This window comes from Elephas maximus, chromosome 6 (genome assembly GCF_024166365.1).
Source record: "Elephas maximus indicus isolate mEleMax1 chromosome 6, mEleMax1 primary haplotype, whole genome shotgun sequence".
NCBI lineage: Eukaryota > Metazoa > Chordata > Mammalia > Proboscidea > Elephantidae > Elephas > Elephas maximus.
Window position 1 is genome coordinate 11,151,239 of NC_064824.1, and position 19,238 is coordinate 11,170,476.

At 38.6% G+C, this 19,238-nt stretch overlaps 1 protein-coding gene across 1 annotated transcript in view; it reads left to right on the plus strand.

The window, feature by feature from the left end:
- Positions 1 to 19,238, plus strand: part of CNTNAP5 (contactin associated protein family member 5) — a 1,201,383-nt gene that overhangs the window by 1,040,471 nt on the left and 141,674 nt on the right. Inside the window, exon 19 of the mRNA XM_049889068.1 lies at positions 17,194 to 17,418. Coding sequence (XP_049745025.1) covers positions 17,194 to 17,418 — 225 coding nt within the window. The remainder of the gene's footprint in view (positions 1 to 17,193; positions 17,419 to 19,238) is intronic.

Below are 19,238 nucleotides of genomic sequence, written 5' to 3' on the forward strand. Positions count from 1 at the left end.
ACAGGCTGAGTATTCATTGTGATTTCCATATTCTGTAAGGGAGGTGACTGAGGTCCAAGGCTTTCAATTCCTTGCCTACATTGTCAAGTTTAGTTACTTGCGGGGCTAGGCCTAGAATACAGTTGTCAAAATTCCTACCATGGTGCTCTTTTTGCACCTCCACCAATCTTATGAATGCATTGTATTGAAAAAAGTTGGTAAAGTAGGATATAGACCTTTGACAAGGAATGGTGGTCATGGTGTGAATTCTCTGGATAAATTCAAGATAATTCTCTCATTGCCATCAAATTGATTCTTACTCACAGCAACCCTATAGGACAGAGTCAAATAGCCCCATGGGGTTTCCAAGGCTGTAATTTTTTTTTTTAAGAATTTTTATTGTGCTTTAAGTGAAAGTTTACAAATCAAGTCAGTCTCTCACATATAAACTTATATACACCTTACTAGATACTCCCATTTACTCTCCCCCTAACGAGTCAGCCTGCTCCCTCCTTCCAGTCTCTCCTTTCATGGCCGTTTTTGCCTGTTTCTAACCCTCTCTACCCTCCCATCTCCCCTCCAGACAGGAGATGCCGACATAGCCTCAAGTGTCCACCTGATGCAAGTAGCTCACTCCTCATCAGCATCTCTCTCCAACCCATTGTCCAGTTCGATCCATGCCTGATGAGTTGGCTTCGGGATGGTTCCCGTCCTGGGCCTATAGAAGGTTTGGGGACCATGACCGCCAGGGTCCTTCTAGTCTTAGGCCATTAAGTCTGGTCTTTTTATGAGAATTTGGGGTCTGCATCCCACTGCTCTCCTGCTCCTTCAGGGGTTATCTGTTGTGTTCCCTGTCAGGGTAGTCATTGGTTGTGGCCGGGCACCATCTTAGTTCTTCTGGTCTCAGGATGATGTAGTCCCTAGGTCATGTAGACCTTTCTGTCTCTTGGCTCATAATTACCTTGTGACCTTGGTGTTCTTCATTCTCCTTTGATCCAGGTGGGTTGAGACTCATTGATACATCTTAGATGACCACTTGCTAGCATTTAAGACCCCAAACACCACACTTCAAATTGGGATGCAGAATGTTTTCTTAACAGATTTTATTTTGCCAATTGACTTAGATGTCCTCTGAAGCCATAGTCCCAAAACCCTGCCCCTAATTTGCTGACCTTCAAGGCATTCAGTTTATTCAGAAAAATTCTTTGCTTTTGGTTTAGTCCAGTTGTGCTGACCTCCCCTATATTGAGTGTTGTCCTTCCCTTCACCTAAAGTTGTTCTTATCTACTATCTAATCAGTAAATAACCTTCTCCCACCCTCCCTCCCTCCCCCCTCTCTTAACCACAAAAGAATGTGTTCTCAGTTTAAACTATTTCTCAAGATCTTATAATAGTGGTCTTATACAATATTTGTCCTTTTGCATCTGACTAATTTCACTCAGCATAATGCCTTTCAGGTTCCTCCATGTTATGAAATGTTTCACAGATTCATCATTGTTCTTTATCGATGCGTAGTATTCCATTGTGTGACTATACCATATTTTATTTATCCATTCATCTGTTGATGGACACCTTGGTTGCTTCCAGCTTTTTGCTATTGTAAACAGTGCTACAATAAACATGGGTGTGCATATATCTGTTCATGTAAGGGCTCTTTCTTATTTCTCTAGGATATATTCCAAAGAGTAGGACGGCTGGGCCATATGGTAGTTCTATTTCTAGCTTTTTAAGGAAGCGCCAAATCGATTTCCGAAGTGGTTGTACCATTTGACATTCCCACCAGCAGTGTATAAGTGTTCCAATCTCTCCACAGCCTCTCCAACCTTTATTGTTTTGTGTTTTTTGGATTAATGCCAGCCTTGTTGGGTGAGATGGAATATCATTGTAGTTTTAATTTGCATTTCTCTAATGGCTAATGATCGTGAACCTTTCCTCATGTATCTGTTAGCCACCTGAATGTCTTCTTTAGTGAAGTGCATGTTCATATCCTTTGCCCAATTTTTAATTGGGTTGTTTGTCTTTTTGTGGTTGAGTTTTAGCAGCATCTTATAGATTTTAGAGATCAGGTGCTGGTCGGAGATGTCATAGCTGAAAATTCTTTCCCAGTCTGTAGGTGGTCTTTTTACTCCTTTGGCAAAGTCTTTAGATGAGCATAGGTGTTTGATTTTTAGGAGCTCCCAGTTGTCTGGTTTCTCTTCGTCATTTTTAATAATGTTTTGTATTCTGTTTATGCCTTGTATTAGGGCTCCTAACGTTGTCCCTATTTTTTCTTCCATGATCTCTATCGCTTTAGACTTTATGTTTAGGTCTTTGATCCATTTGGAGTTAGTTTTTCTGCATGGTGTGAGACATGGGTCCTGTTCCATTTTTTTGCAAATGGATATCCAGTTATGCTAGCACCATGTGTTAAAAAGACTGTCTTTTCCCCAATTAACTGACACTGGGCCTTTGTCAAATATCAGCTGCTTGTATGTGGATGGATTTATATCTGGGTTCTCAATTCTGTTCCATTGGTCTATGTGTCTGTTGTTGTAGCAATACCAGGTTATTTTGACTACTGTGGCTGTATAATGTGTTCTGAAATCAGGTAGAGTGAGGCCTCCCACTTTGTTCTTTTTCAGTAATGCTTTACTTTCCAGGCCTTTTTTCCCTTCCATGTGAGGTTAATAATTTGTTTCTCCATCACATTAAAAAATGTCATTGGAATTTGGATCAGAAGTGCATTGTATATATAGATGGCTTTTGGTAGAATAGACATTTTTACTATGTTAACTCTTCCTATCCATTAGCAAGGTATGTTTTTCCACTTATGTAGGTCCCTTTTTTTTTTAGTTTCTTGCAGTAGTACCTTATAGTTTTCTTTGTATAGGTCTTTTACATCTTTGGTAAGATTTATTCATAAGTATTTTATCTCCTTGAGTGCTACTGTGAATGGTGTTGATTTGGTGATTTCCTTTTTGATGTTCTTTTTGTTGATGTAGAGGAATCCAAGTGATTTTTGTATGTTTATCTTGTAACCTGAAACTCTGCTGAACTCTTCTATTAGTTTCAATAGTTTTCTTGAGGATTCCTTAGGGTTCTCTGTGTATAAGATCATGTTATCTGCAAATAGAGATGCTTTTAGTTCTTCCCTGCCAATCTGGATGCCCTTTATTTCTTTGTCTAGCCTAATTGCTCTGGCTAGGACCTCCAACACAATGTTGAATAAGAGCGGTGATAAAGGGCATCCTTGTCTGGTTCCCGCTCTCAAGGGAAATGCTTTCAGACTCTTTCCATTTAGGATGATGTTGGCTGTTGGCATTGTATAAATGCCCCTTATTATGTTGAGGAATTTTCCTTCTTCTCCTATTTTGCTGAGAGTTTTTATCAGGAATGGGTGTCGAACTTTGTCAAATGGTTTTTCTTCATCAATTGATAATATCATGTGGTTTTTGTCTTTTGTTTTATTGATATGGTGGATTACATTAATTGTTTTTCTGGTATTGAACCAACCTTGCTATAAATCCTACTTGGTCATGGTGGATTATTTTTTTGATTTGTTGAATTCTATAGTCTAGAATTTTGTCAGGGATATTTGCATCTATATTCATGAGGGATATTGGTCTGTAATTTTCTTTTTTTGTGTTGTCTTTACCTGGTTTTGGTATCAGCGATATGCTGGCTTCATAGAAAGAGTTAGGTAGTATTCTATCCTTTTCTATGCTTTGAAATACCTTTAGTAGTAGTGGTGTTAACTCTTCTCTGAAAGTTTGGTAGAACTCTGCAGTGAAGCCATCTGGGCCAAGGCTTTTTTTCTCGGGAGTTTTTTGATTACCTTCTGAATCTCTTTTGTTGTTATGGGTCTATTTAGTTGCTCTACTTCTGATTCTGTTAGTTTAGGTAGGTAGTGTGTTTCTCGGAATTCATCCATTTCTTCTAGGTTTTCAAATTTGTTAGAGTACAATGTTTCGTAGTTATCCGATATGATTCTTTTAATTTCAGTTGGGTCTGTTGTGATATAGCCCATTCCATTTCTTATTTGGGTTATTTGTTTCCTTTCATGTATTTCTTTCGTCAGTCTGGCCAATGGTTTATCAATTTTGTTAATTTTTTCAAAGAACCAACTTTTGGCTTTGTTAATTCTTTCAATTGCTTTTCTGTTCTCTAATTCATTTAATTCTGCTCTAATTTTTATTACTTGTTTTCTTCTGGTGCCTGATGGATTCTTTTGTTGCTCACTTTCTATTTGTTCAAGTTGTAGGGAGAGTTCTCTGATTTTGGCTCTTTCTACTTTATGTGTGTGTGCACTTGTCAATATAAATTGACCTCTGAGCCCTGCTTTTGCAGTGTCCCAGAGGTTTTGGTAGGAAGTGTTTTCAGTCTCGTTGCACTCTATGAATTTCTTTATTCCTTCCTTAATGTCTTCTATAACCCAGTCTTTTTTGAGCAGGGTATTGTTCAGTTTCCAAGTATTTGATTTCTTTTCCCTGATTTTTCTGTTATTGATTTCTACTTTTATGGCCTTATGGTCTGAGAAGATGCTTTGTAATATTTTGATGTTTTGGATTCTGCAAAGCTTTGTTTTATGACCTAATATGTGATCTATTCTACAGAATGGTCCATGTGTACTAGAAAAAAAAGTATACTGTGCAGCTTTTCAGTGGGGTGTTCTGTATAAGTCTATGAGGTCAAGTTGGTTGATTGTAGCAATTAGATGTTCTGTGTCTCTATTGAGCTTCTTACTGGAAGTGCTATCCTTCACCAAAAGTGGTGTGTTGAAGTCTCCTACTATAATTGTGGAGGTGTCTATCTCACTTTTCAATTCTGTTAAAGTTTGTTTTATGTATCTTCCAGCCCTGTCATTGAGTGCATAAATATTTAATATGGCTATATCTTCCTGGTAAATTGTCCCTTTAATCATTACATGGTGTCCTTCTTTATCCTTTGTGGTGGATTTAACTTTGAATTCTATTTTGTCAGAAATTAATATTGCCACTCCTGCTCTTTTTTGCTTGTTGTTTGCTTGAGATATTTTCTTCTATCCTTTGAGCTTTAGTTTGTTTGTGTCTCTAAGTCTAAGGTATGTCTCTTGTAGGCAGCATAGAGACATATTGTGTTTTTTAATCCAGTCTAAGACTCTCTATTTATTGGTGCATTTAGTCCATTTACGTTCAGCATAATTATAGATAAGTATGAGTTTAGTGCTGTCATTTTGATGGCTTTTTTTGTGTGTTGTTGACAATTTCATTTTTTCACTTTTTTGTGTTGAGAAGTTTTTCTTTGTAAATTGTGTGTTCCTCATTTTTATAGTAGTTGAATTTATTTTTGCTGAGTCGTTATGTTTTTCTTGGTTTTTGTTTCGAAGTATGGAATTACTAGAGTTCTTTGTGGCTACCTTAATATTAACCCCTGTTTTCCTAAGTAAAAACCTAATTCGCGTCATCCTGTATCACCTTGTTTTCCTCTCCATATGGAAGATCTATGCTTCCTGCATTTAGTTCCTCTTTTTTGATTATTGTAATCTTTTTCATAATGACTTCAATGATTCCCTCTTTTGAGCATTTTTTTTCTTTTTTAAATTAATCTTATTTTGTTTTTGTGATTTCCGTATTTGAGTTGATATCAGGATGTTCTGTTCTGTGTCTTTGTGTTGTGTTGGTATCTGATGTTATTAATTTTCTGACCAAAGAATTTACTTTCCTAATTCTTGCAGTTTTGGTTTGGTTTTTGCAAATTCTCTAAGCTTGTGTTTATCTGTAAATGTTTTAATTTCATCTTCATATTTGAGAAAGAGTTTTGCTGGATATAATTCTTGGCTGGCAGTTTTTCTCCTTCAGTGCTCTATATCTGTCATTCCATTGCCTTTTTGCCTGCATGGTTTCTGCCGAGTAGTCTGAACTTATTCTTATTGATTCTCGTTTTGTAGGTAAGTTTTCTTTTATCCCTGGCTGCTTTTAAAATTTTCTCTTTATCTTTGGTTTTGGGAAGTTTGGTGACAATATGCCTTGGTGATTTTCTTTTTTGATCAATTTTATATGGGGTTCGATGAGCATCTTGGATAGATATCCTTTCATCTTTCATGATGCCAGGGAAGTTTTCTGCCAACAGATCTTCAACTATTCTCTCTGTATTTTCTGTTATCCCTCCCTGTTCTGGAACTCCAATCACGCACAAGTTATTCTTGTTGATAGAGTCCCACATGATTCTTAGGGTTTCTTCATTTTTTTAAATTCTTTTACCTGATTTTTCTTCAACTATATTGGTGCCAATTGCCTTATCCTCCATCTCCCCCACTCTGCATTCCAATTCCTCATTTCTGTTCCTCTGACTTCCTATTGGGTTGTCTAATTCTGTAATTTTATTGTTAATCTTTTGAATGTCTGAATGCTGTCTCTCTGTGGATTCTTGCAGCTTATTAATTTTTCTACTACATTCTTGAATAACCTTTTTGATTTCTTCAATTGCTTTATCAGTGTGTTCCTTGGGTTTTTCTGTACATTGTCTTATTCCACTTCTGAGGTCATCCCTGATGTTTTGAAGCATTCTATAGATTAATTTTTTATATTGTGCATCTGGCAATTCCAGGATCGTATCTTCATTTGGGAAAAATTTTGATTCTTTAATTTGGGGATTTGTAGAAACAATCATGGACTGCTTCTTTACATGAGTTGATATCAACTGCTGTCTCCGAGCCATCTATAAGATATGGTAATGATTTATTTTATATTTGCTCATTGAGTCTTATCTTTCTGTTTTTTTTTTTTTTTTTTTTTTCAGTATACCCAGATGGGCAACTAGATTGTGCTGTCTTAATTGTTGTAGCCTTTCAATCACTTATGTCCTATTACTAGCTGGTTTGAGCTGTTACCAGATATATAAGCCTAAGAGTCTATTCACTATTCTTGAATAGAATCAGCTTAGGAGTCCTGATTATAGGCTACCAAGTGTGTAGTGTAGGCTGTCACCTATTAACTTAGAGAACCAGTGGTGATAGTTGTATGCACCAGATTCTAGTAGCAGCAGGGGGTCACACTCCGAGGAGGGCAGGATGCTGACAGCCTTCCTCCACATGCCAGTGTGGTAGGTCTGTCTCTATTCCTAGAGGACTTTGGTGGGTGGGCTCTGCACCTGTACCATAGGCACCCAATGCTTGTGCCTCTAAAGACTGGTAGGCGTCATTATCCTCAGACCCCTTTAGCAGGTGGCTAGGTGGTGTGGGTGGAGCTTCAGCTCTCAGTTCCCTGCTGCGGATCATTGAGGGCTCTGCTTAATAGGTAGAGAGGTATCAGACCTCCAAAACTTGTCTTTCCACTTCTCTGCTAAAACAATTATAGTCAGATCTCTATCAGAATTGCCTTTGCATTGTAATAGCCACCTTGTTCTCTGTAGGGATGAAAGCCAAAGACTATGGATCTCTTAAGCTTGGCTGGAGTTGGCTCTGTATTATTATTCCAGTTTAGGGAAGTCAGGGAAGGATTTTTTTCCCCTGGATTGTTAATTGCTGCTTCTCTCGGGCCAGGAGAATGGGTTAAAAAAAAAAAAAAAAAAACCTGGAGGGCACTTCACTCCCTGGCCCAGGAAATTCCAATGTTAATGAAGCTGCCTGGGGTAGGGAAGGGAGGGATCAGCTAGATAGCTGAGAGTAGAAGGGCAATATAGTCAATGTTACCTATCTTGTTTGGTGAAGATGGCTTTATTTGAGATTCCAGAGGGGCGTGTAGCGTGTTTGCACTGGCTGGGTCGAGATTGCCCCCCTGAGGGTCCGGCCTGCATCCCATGCTTGTGCCATCTCAGGAAGCCATGACCAGCTCCTCCGCTTCTAGTCTAAAGCCCAGTGCCAAGGTTTTCTGGCTGGGACGCTGCACTCCGGGCTCCAAAATCAGTCACTCCTTCCCTGTGATTTCTCCTTCTCCTGTCAGCTGCATCATTGTGCAGCCTTCATGCACTGGCTGGGTTTCCACCGAGGTTACTCCAGGGGGCTAGGGCTGTGTCCCATGCTTGAGCTGTCTCAGAAAGCCGTAATCACCTCCTCTGTGCTTAGTCCAAAGCCCAGCACTGAGGTTTTCTGACTGGGGCACTGGATCCAGGCTCCAAAAACAGTCGCTGCTTCCCCATGGTTGCTCGTTCTCCTGTCAGCTGCATCAGTGTGTAACCTGCTTGCACTGGCTGAGTCTCTACCGAAGTTACTCCAGGGGATTAGGGGTTAGGGCTGCATCCTGTTCTTGCCCCATATCAGTAAGCCGTGAGCATTCCCACCACTCTGGCACCAGGGAGCTGCGAGGGCTCAAGGCTGTGGCACAGGACACCAGTTCCAGAAGTGGTCACTGCTTCAGGGTGCAGCTTTTTGCTCCCCTGTCACTCAGGTCAACTCCTTATTTCTGTGTTTGATGGTCAGCGTTCATAGATTTTCATGTATATGATCGATTCACTTGTTTTCCAAGTCTTTGTTGCAAGAGGGATCCGCGGTAGCTTCTACGTAGTCAGCCATCTTGGCCCCTCCTCCAAGGCTGTAATCTTTACAGAAGCACACTGCCACATCTTTCTCCCATGGAGTACCTGGCAAATTTGAACCACTGACCTTTTGGTTAGCAGCTGAGCACTTAACTACTGTGCCACCAGGGCTCCTTGAGATAATTCTAGATACCACTGAAATCTCATTTTTTATATAAACACTTACTATTTTTTCAAACAGAAAGACAAAGAGTTGGTCTACTCTCAATCTTTGCAGTATGCTTAAGTTTATTTCATTGATGGAAGAAAATTTGTTTAGCCAATAATGTAAACAATATTTCAAGAGCAGACTTCAACTATCAAAATAAAATGTTTTAATAAGCCTAAAACATTATTTACACAAAACCAAAGCCAAACCCATTGCTGTCTAGTTGATTCTGACTCATACGACCGTATATACAAGAAGCCAATTATAATTCCTATCAACTTATTAAAACGCATTTTGTAAGCACTTCCAATCAAACAAATGTTTTATTTAGTCCAACTTACTGCTAGAATGTAAAAACAATAGGAAACAAAACAAAACAAAACACCGAGTATTTGAAGGATTCTGTAAAGTCTTCACTCACTCACACTGGTCTTCTCAGTTAGTTTGAATTACTTATTATTGCTGGGACCCAGGCTGTGAGCCTCGGGAGAGAAGAAATGGTACTAATTTTAGAGCCAACAGTGTGTTGGGCCTTGCATGGGACCTTGAAATAAAGTAGGTCTCATCCCACTAGGCTTATAACTTGAGCTAAGACAAGCAAAGTGTGACTGGGTTGCACACTGGAGAGGTTTCTGAATAGCTTCCTCTGGAAAGCTCAGACATCAGCCTTAGAGTGACCCCATGTGCTAGAAGAGACACCTAAAGAATAGACACTAGCAGGCCCAGTAACTAAAGTATACGAGAGTATCCAAGATCTATACCTAAGTCTTCTGCTGGGAAAGTATGAAGAGTAGACCTCTCAGCATTTCTCCAGGAAGATTGTTCAGGCATCGCATAGATCTTATAGTTCTAAATTTAGCCAAGTTTTTTTCTTGGCTCTTCCTTGAAGCAACCTCCACTAATTCTCTTCTCTTCAGAAATGTGTTCCTAGCTTGAAAAGCTTTCTTCACATTTCTCTGTTTCTAAACATGTTCCTGCTTTCTCATATTTTGAGAGAAATTATGTTTGTTATATTCAGTAATTGTAATGCCTGTAAGATGTACCTTTTAACAAAGTCTTAGCCATGGCAATTTCCTCCTGGAAAAGTGTCACAGGACTGAAATGAAGAGCCACCAGCTACAAGATGGTCCTGAACAAGAGTGCCCTCTACTGGAGTAGTCTTCCGTGCTAGCTTATAGTGTCACAATCTGTTTTAGGAAAAGGTTGTCTAAATAACAGAAAGGGAATCTGGCATAGAATTAGGGACAGTTGTTCTTTACTGGGCCAGAACCATGGTCTGTCAACTCACTTTCTGTTTTCAATGATAGCATGAAGAAATAATACTAACAAAATTAACTAACAGTGTTGAGTGTAACACATATCACTAATTCCCAATCAATACAACCTAGCATTAATATCTGCATTTAACAAACGAGGACACTAAGGCTCATAGAGGCTCACTACCTTGCTAATAAGTGTCGGAACTGGCACTCCATCCACCATCTTTCTTATTATCCCTTTCTCCTTCTATAACCATGATCTCATTCTGCATAGGAATGGGGTAATAGGATGCCATCTCTCCAGATATGTAGCTTTTTGTTTTGTGTGCTTCACTTTTTTTTTTTATTATTGAGATATAATTCACATATCATACAATTCACTATTTTACGGTGTAAAATTCATTGGTTTTTCATATAGTCATAATGTTGTATAACTGTCACCAATATCTAATTTCAGAATATTTTCATCCTAAAAAGAAACTCCATGTCCATTAGCAACCACTCCCCATTTTCACCTCCCTCTCCAGTCTCTGGCAAACAATCACCTACTTTCTGCCTCCATGGATTTGCCTATTCTGGACATTTCGCATAAATGGAATCATATAATATGTGGCCTTTTGAGTCTGGTTCCTTTCACTCAGCATGAAATTTTTAAGGTTTATCCGTGTTGGAACTTTTTTTTAATACTTCATTTGTTCTATTGCCAAAGAGTATTACATTGTATGGGTGCACTACATTCACCTGTTCATTCAGCAGTTGGCAGACGTTTGAGGTATTTCCACTTTTTGTCTGTTATATATAAGTAATGCTCTGTGAACATGCTTGTACAAGTTTTGTGTGGACATTGTTTTCAATTTCTTTTGGTATATGCCCAGAAGTGAGATTTCTGCCTCACATTTTAATTCCATGTTTAACTTTTTAAACTTTTGTTTAACTTCATGTGCATGTTTTTCAAAGCAGCTGTACCATTTTACATTCTCATCAGCAATGTATGAAGTCTCCAATTTCTCCACATCCTTGCCAACACTTGTTTTGTTATTGACTGTCTTTTTCATAATAGTCATCTTAGTAGTAAAAGGAGCCCTGGTAGCACAGTGGTTAAGAGCTCAGCTGCTAAGCAAAAAGGCTGGCAGATCGAATCTACCAGCTGCTCCTTGGAAACCCTATGGGGTTGTTCTACACTGTCCTATAGGGTCGCTATGAGTCCGATGACAACGGTTTTAATTTTTTTGGTTAGTAGGCATAAAGTGTTATCTCACTATGGTTTTGATGTGCATTTTCTTAATGTCTAATGACATTGAACATCTTTGTATGTGCTTATTGATCATTTGTATATCTTCTTTGGAGAGATATCTATTCAAATCCTTTGTCCAGTTTTTAATTAGTTTATCTTCTTATTGTTCAGTTGTTAAAGTTCTTTGTATATTCTTAGTACAACTCCATTGTCAGATACATGATTTTCAAATATTTTCTCTCATTTTATAAGTTTGTTTTTTTTTTTTTACTTTCTTGTTAGTGTCTTTTGAAGTACTTTTTTTTGTTTTTTAATTTTGGTAAAGTTCAGTTTATCTGTATGTTCTTTTGTTTCTTGTGCTTTTGGTGCCTTAGATGAGAAACCATTGATTAATCCAAGTTCAAGAAAATTTTCACCTGTGGTATCTTCTAAGAGTTTTATAGTTTTAGCTCTTATATTTAGGTCTTTGATCCATTTTGAGTTAATTTTTGTGTATGGAGTGAGGAAGGGGTCCAATTTTATCCTTTTGCATGTGGATGTCTGGTTTTTCCAGCATCATTCATTGATGTGTGTCTGTCTTTAGTACCCAGTCCCATTATATAAATAGTCTGGCTGTGACTGTCCTGATGTTTTTATTTTTCTATTTAAAATGTTAAATCATACGTGTTTAGTATAGAAAATTTAGAAATCTAGAAAAGTAAAAGCCTCATCTAATTACTCAGAGACAATCAAAACAAAATTCTGGTTCCCTTCTAGTTCTTCCTTTGTATTTAATATAGCTAGGGTAATTATATCTATTATATTTTACATCTTAATTTTTCTTATTTTATTTCATAACCATTTCTATATAATTCATAAATATCTGTAAGCATCATTTTGAAGTATTACAATATATCCCATCTGATGGAACTGCCTTTGCTTATTTAGTCCATTCTATTTTATCAACAAAAGCATTATAGTTTAGAGGATAATACTCAAGCTCTGACACCAGGCTGCCTAAATTCAGATTCTGGCTCATCTACCTTACAACCTCTTGGTTTTCTCATCTATAAAATGGGAACAATGCACATATCCTTCACAAATCAAAAGGTGAGCATTAAATAGTTCACAAAACATTTAGGATAATGCCTGGCATATAAAGGTTCCCTGAATTCTTGCTCTTATTATTGTTTTGGAAGTTTAGATTGCTCCAAATTTTGTGCATAAATAATACTGTGATGAACACATGTGCTGATTATTTTTCTTAGTAATGGAATTTCAGTGATCAAAATAGTGTGTACATTTAAGTGCTTTTTACATTTTGCCAAATCCCTGTCCAAAAATTCTTTAGTAATTTACATTCCTTTTAACATCTAGCTTTTTTTTTTTACTTTTTATCATGGAAAAGTTCAAATATTATGGTGTAGTAAAAAAGGAGAGTTTAATGAACCCTCTTGTACCAGTACATCACTTGTGTATCAGTTTGTCATAGTGTAGTGGCTTGTGTGTTGCTGTGATGCTGGACGACACTATGTCACTGGTATTTCAAATTCCAGCAGAGTCACCCAGGTGGACAGGTTTCAGTGGAGCTTCCAGACTAAGACACACAGTGTCTAGCTTCAACAACTGTCAACTCATGACCGTTTTCATTTCATCTGTCCTTACTTCCTCTTCTTCTCCTTTGTTGTGAATCCCATATATCATATCATTTCATCTATAAATATTTCAATATGTACTGTTAAAACATGAAACCTAAAAACCCATTGCCATTGAGTCATTCCTGACTTACAGCAGCCCTACTGCACAGAATAGGACTGTCTCACAGGGTTTCCAAGGCTGTAAGTCTTTAAAGAAGCAGACTGCCACATCTTTCTCCTTTGAAATGGCTGGTGGGTTCAAACTGCCAACCTTTCAGTTCACAACCAAGTGTTTAACTACTGCATCACCAGGAATCCTTTGTTAAAATATAAAAAAATATAAGGACTCATTAAAAGCATATGTCCATAGGATCATTATCATAAGAAAAAATAGGTTTTTAGTGTTGTGAAATACCCATTCTATGTTCATATTTCCTATTTATTTCCTTCCTTCCTCCCTCCCTCCTTATCTATCATCTATCTATCTATCATCTATCTATCTATCTATCTATCTATCTATCTATCTATCTATCTATCTATCTATCTATCTATCTATCTATCTATCTATCTATCTATCTATCTATCATCTATCTACCTATCTGTCATCTATCATCTATCTATCTATCTATCTATCTATCTATCTATCTATCTATCTATCTATCTATCTATCTATCTATCTATCATCTATCTATCATCTATCTATTTACTTTTTTATTTTACTTTAGAGTCTTTCTAAATTAATCACAACCTGACTTATTTCTAGGTAACCACTAGCCTACTTATTACCCAAGACTGGTATTTATGCTTATTCTAATTCTAAATCTGAGGCATTGGTGTTTTAGCCGTAGAATTCTTGCCTTGCATGTGGGAGACCTGAGTTCAATTCTTGGCCAATGCACCTAATGTACAACCACCACCCGTCTGTCCATGGAGTCTTGCATGTTGTTATGATACGGAACAGGTTTAACCAAAGCTTCCAGGCTAAAATGGAGTAGGAAGAAAGACCTGATGGTCTACTTCCAAAAATCAGGCAATGAAAACTCCCTGGATTGCAACGGTGAGATCCCTATCTCATCACAGAGTGGCTTGCAGCATTTAGTTCCTCTGCACATGGGGTTACCATGAGTCAGGGGATGATTCGACAGAAACTAACAACAATAACAATTTTAAATCTAATTTAATGACTATTACCAGGAGCCCACCCACTAAAATCCAACTGCCGTCGAGTCAATTCCTCATAGCGATCCTATAGGACAGAGTAGAATTGTGCCATAGAGTTTCCAAGGAGCACCTGGAGGATTCAAACTGCTGACCCCTTGGTTAACAGCCGTAGCACTTAACTACTATGTCACCAGGGTCTCCAAATTACCAAGAGCAGCTATTGCTTATTGAGCTTCTACTATGTACCATGCCTTTTTTCTTTTCTTTTTTTTCCAATCCTTATACCCATCACAACATTGTATTAATTACTATTTAGATTTGAATAATCTGAGGTTCAGTGGGATTTGGTGAGGGCTGGAGAGTGGCAGCTCCAAGTCAGTCAGACTCCAAGATTTGGAGATGCATAGCACTAGTATTCCATCCTTCTTCTCTACTTCTCTTAGTCCATTCCACCCTTCAAGGCCCAGTCAATGTCAATCTTCTCTTTAAGGCCTTCTCAGTGTGCTCTGGCCCACAGAAATATCCATCTACCCTGGGATCCTCTGGGAACATTGTCTCTGCAGCCCACACACCACTCCCCAGACATCCATCCATTGATGTTAATGTTTTTAAGTGTGTGTCTTGTCTTCTCAGAACTTAATTAGAACAATTTCCTTCATCAGGCAGTTGTCCAAAGAAGGTTTCAATACTAGTATTGTAGCCTGGAGTAGCATGGTGCTCATAGATAATCACCTTTAAGTTATGTTTTTCTCTTTCATTTAGCTCAAAGATTTTGGATATTCAGATAACTCAATCTATTTGATCAGAGAGCTTATGCTCTTAAAGTATAAGTAAGGCTTAAGAAACTGACCAAGTAATAGAGTTCAGGAACATTATTGAATTTAGCTTTGTGTTGGAATTAAAAATACCTAAAACATTAAAAATAATTAAAAGTAGGGTGGGAGGAGAAGGGAAGACAGACATTTGGTTTGATTTTTCTAGTTACAAAAATGGTTTTGTAAAAAATTTCTTGTCCTAAGTGTAAAAAAAAAAAAAGTAATATATATGCTCCTATCTAATATTCTATTCATAACAGAATGCTTTGAATCAGGCTTACATTTGAACATACACACAAACATCAAACAAAAGCCATTTATTCTGTTAACTAGGACATGGTAGCTCAGAATGTGGGCCAGGTGTCACCCAGAAAATTCGTTCAAGGAAACTGCTTGCATCAAGTTGATGATTAACCAGCACCCTTATTTCCACAAGTCTCTGCTGCGTGTCTCTATAGTCAGGAGTACTGATGTTGTAACCTGATGGTAAATGCAACACTTTCTGGGAACCTCCAGTAAAAGTGAACTGATATTTTTGAACTGCTAGGCAACGTGCATAAATATGCAAGTTTAATTTTTTTTTTGGCACTATTACAGGCTGTTACAGAATTTTCATAAAGTGGAACAAATTTGAAATAGAATTCAGAAGCAAAAGCCAGCTTCGATTATATTCTAGGTGCCATCAATTCAATCAAAGAATTTCGTGGGGAATTAGTAACATTCCGCATATCATTCAGGAAAAAGGGAAATTAAGCAAGACAATATGGGTTCATGTTTGTGGTTCTGTTTTTATGGCAGAGGCTTGCTGCCAGATCTAGGCTATGTCATTCAATTAAGAGATCTCTCCTTCTTATACCATCATTTTGTAGAGATAAAATAGAGATAAAATTTAATGTAGATGCAAGAGCAGCCTCGGTCAAAAGGAGAGAATGTATAGGCATTAGAATAAAAGTGCAGTCAATAAGCAGATATGTTGCCTGTAGGCTATTAAGATGGGTTTGGATTAAATCCCATCTTAAAGCTAAGTGTACATAAGCTCAAACTGTGCAGGACAACTATATGGAGTCCTTTACACACAGCTCATCTATCTACATGGGAATACCGATGAGGTAGGTGTTAGGTTTTCCATTCACCAGATGGGGACGGAGTCTCCATGGAGTAGGTTGACTTGCCTGAGATCCCACAGCTAGAATGAAATAAAATGAGATTTTAGGTCCGGTGCTGAAGCCAAATCCTGTGCTAGTTCCACTAGGCTGAAACTGTAACCGGTGGACTGAGAACATTTTAGAGGGAGGACTGGATGATCTGCATGTGCCTGCTAATTGAATTTCATCAGTCTGTACATGCCGCCTTTCTTCATGGCAGTGGTAGACCTCCATCCAATTTGTCGTACTGTTGGAATTTCTTCTCATAGGAAGGCCCATTTGATCAAGACCGTTATTTTTTGGAATTCAGTACAAATTCCTAGGTATATAAAAAAATTGAGTCCAAGAGTTGGATACCTCTGCCTTTTCTACAAATGCCTTCTCTTCTGGTTTTATGGGCCCTCCCACTTTACTCAACTCTATGAAGAACTACTGCTCTCTCTCCAATGCCCTTCCTACTCTCAGTAATTTGGAATTCATTCACAATCCTCCTGACACACCAGAAAAACACAAACCAGAACTGTTAGATCTTATTTTGGGAAGTAAGACTCCCAGTAAAATTTCCTCATACTGTGTTGTAGGACAACCAACCCGTTGCTGTCGAGTCTCTTCCGACTCCTGAGGACCTTATGTGTTGCAGAATAGAACTTTGCTACATAGGATTTTCAAGGCTGTGACCTTTTGGAAGCAGATCACGACACCTTTCTTCCGAGGTGCTTCTAGATGGGTTCGAACCACCAATCTTTTGTTTAGTAGTCGAGCACTTACCTGTTAGCAGGGACATCGCATCTTTGTTTCTAGATAAATTAGCCAACACATGGCAGTCACTCTGCAGATGTATGATGGACTGCACCTAAACTTCAGGACCCAACCAGTGGGCTCTCTTGTAGCTGTGTAACCTTGTTCAAGGCATTTAACCTTTGTAAACCTCAAGATTCTCATCTTTAGGGAAAAGTGATGACTCCAACACTTTCAAAATTTTATGTGGAGCACGTTATATAATCTATGTAAAACCTCTCCACACAATGCCTGGTGCATAAAACCAAAATCACACCCATTGATGTTAAGTCAATCTCAACTCATGGCAACCCCATGTGTTACAGAATAGAATTGTTTCATAGGGTTTTCTTGGCTGTAATCTTTACAGAAGCAGGTTGCCAGGCCTTTCTTCTGAGCACCATTGGGTAGGTTTGAACTGCCAACCTTTAGGTTAGTAGTCAAGCTCAAACCTTTGCACCACCCAGAGACCCTGCCTGGCTCATAGGAGATGAATAACAAGCAGTTACTCTTTTCCAGAATGTTTGACTGAATGTTTTGGTTTGTACTCTCCATCTTATATTTTGCAGAGGTTTCTGCAGTTTTCAAGGCTGGCACTTCAGTTACATATATGTTTCAAGAACCTTACCCTGTGACCAAGAATGTAAGCCTCTCGTCCTCAGCTATTTATGTGGATGCAGCTCCATCCAAGGAGAATATTGCATTTAGCTTTATGACAGCTCAGGCACCCAGCCTCTTGCTCTACATCAATTCCTCTTCTCAAGACTTCCTGGCGGTCCTGCTCTGCAAAAATGGTGAGTGGTAACAGTGTGACATGAGATAGCATCCCGGACTGGGCCAGAGGGACTGAGCATACTTTCCAGAACTCTGCATAATTTCAACCTAAATTTGGTCCCACCTGGGCAGCTTATTTCCAGACTTCCAGCCAAAGCCTTGATTATACTTTACCTTTATGGGTTGCAATTGGTATTCAGGGCCAGTGTCAGTTCACTGCTGAAGTCTCAAAAGCTTTGATTTTAATTTGCCTCAACTGTGTAGCAGTAATTCTTTATTACCTATTCCATGCTGGAATCCATTACGTGTAAAGGAGAAGATCATAAGCAGAACTGAAACTCAGAAGGATGCTGTCTCATATATCCAGTCATCTTTGTGCAGTCCTCTTTACCAAGCACTGTTACAACAACTTGCATAAGTACAGGCTGTATCGATACAAGTTGATGGCCTAGGTCTTGACAAGCAGTATACGTGAGTCACAACCTTGTGGAGGAGGGGTTGGCTCTGACCATGATGCTCTAAAAGGATGTGGATGGAATGAAACACAAGAATACCTGCATGATTAAGGAGCTGGAACTCAGTTCACATGAGGGATTGGAAAGACTTTGTTACACTAGCTGTGAGGTGAAGTGGTGTTTTCTTTCCACACTACTGATTCCATCCTTCAAGGGTAAGGACTGTTGGTAGAGTCATGGCCAAGGACACTATTAGATACAAATCATATGGGGATGAGAAAATTGTTATACAAAGCATAGAGGGCAAAGACATGAACATCCCTGCAGAATGGTTTCAGTGAATGTGGCCCTGTGACTGAGAATATGACTTTCCTTCTCTTGTAATTTGCTGGTTTCATGAGATGAATCTGACTTCAGAACCACCTTGGTCAACCCACACAGTTAAGTTTCTGTGTGGTGGGGCATAGTAGAGAGGAAACCTGAGATGCAAAAAAAAAAACCCATTGCTGTCAAGTTAATTCCAACTCAAGGTGACCCTGGAGAACAGAGTAGAACTGCCCCATACAGTTTCCAATGAGTGCTTGGTGGATTCCAACTGCTGACCCTTGGTTAGCAGCTGTACCTCTTAACCACTAAGCCTGAGGTTTCCAAAGTCTGAGATATATGGCATAAAATGTAACCTCTCTAGTTAAAGGGAGGGAGCTAAAGATATTTCTCTTGGTATACTTTGTCTTGGATTTATTTTTCTTTGCTTCATCTTGCTATCAGACTATTCATGACACTGAAAGTACAGAATGATGTGTACTTTCTAAAACAAGGATCAAAACTTGTGCATCTGAGGGTTGAATCAATAATAGTAACAAGGGTAAAAACTATGTTGCAGGTGTTGTTCTCAGAGCAACATCAAGGCTGAGAGAGAAAGTGGGAGAGAGTGAGAGAGGAGGATGATGACTGGTCATTCCAAGCCCATTCAGTCTTGAAGAGTGTACAAGAGAGGGGAAACGTCATGAGTTATTAGAATGCCTCAAATTTATCAGCTGACTTTTTACCATTAGGAACATTATAAGTTCTTAAACCTTGAGGTTAATAGGATTAACACAGGCCAGCAGAGTAATTCATGACCCAACAACGACCAGAACCCAGTCTCCTGGTAATTAGCTTAACAGTCTTTCTTCTGAACCCTGTCATCCTGTTATGTGATGTTGCAGAACAGTGAGATGCAGGATCTCCCTAAATCATCTTTCAGGTATGGTCCCTGCAGATGCTTTTGTACCTGAGAGGCCATACCTCTGAAAATACAGCTGCCGTAAATGCCACTTTTTCTATGCTAAGTTTTTTTTCTTAAGTTTTTTTTTTTTTTAAGTGGCATTTACGGCAGCTCTATT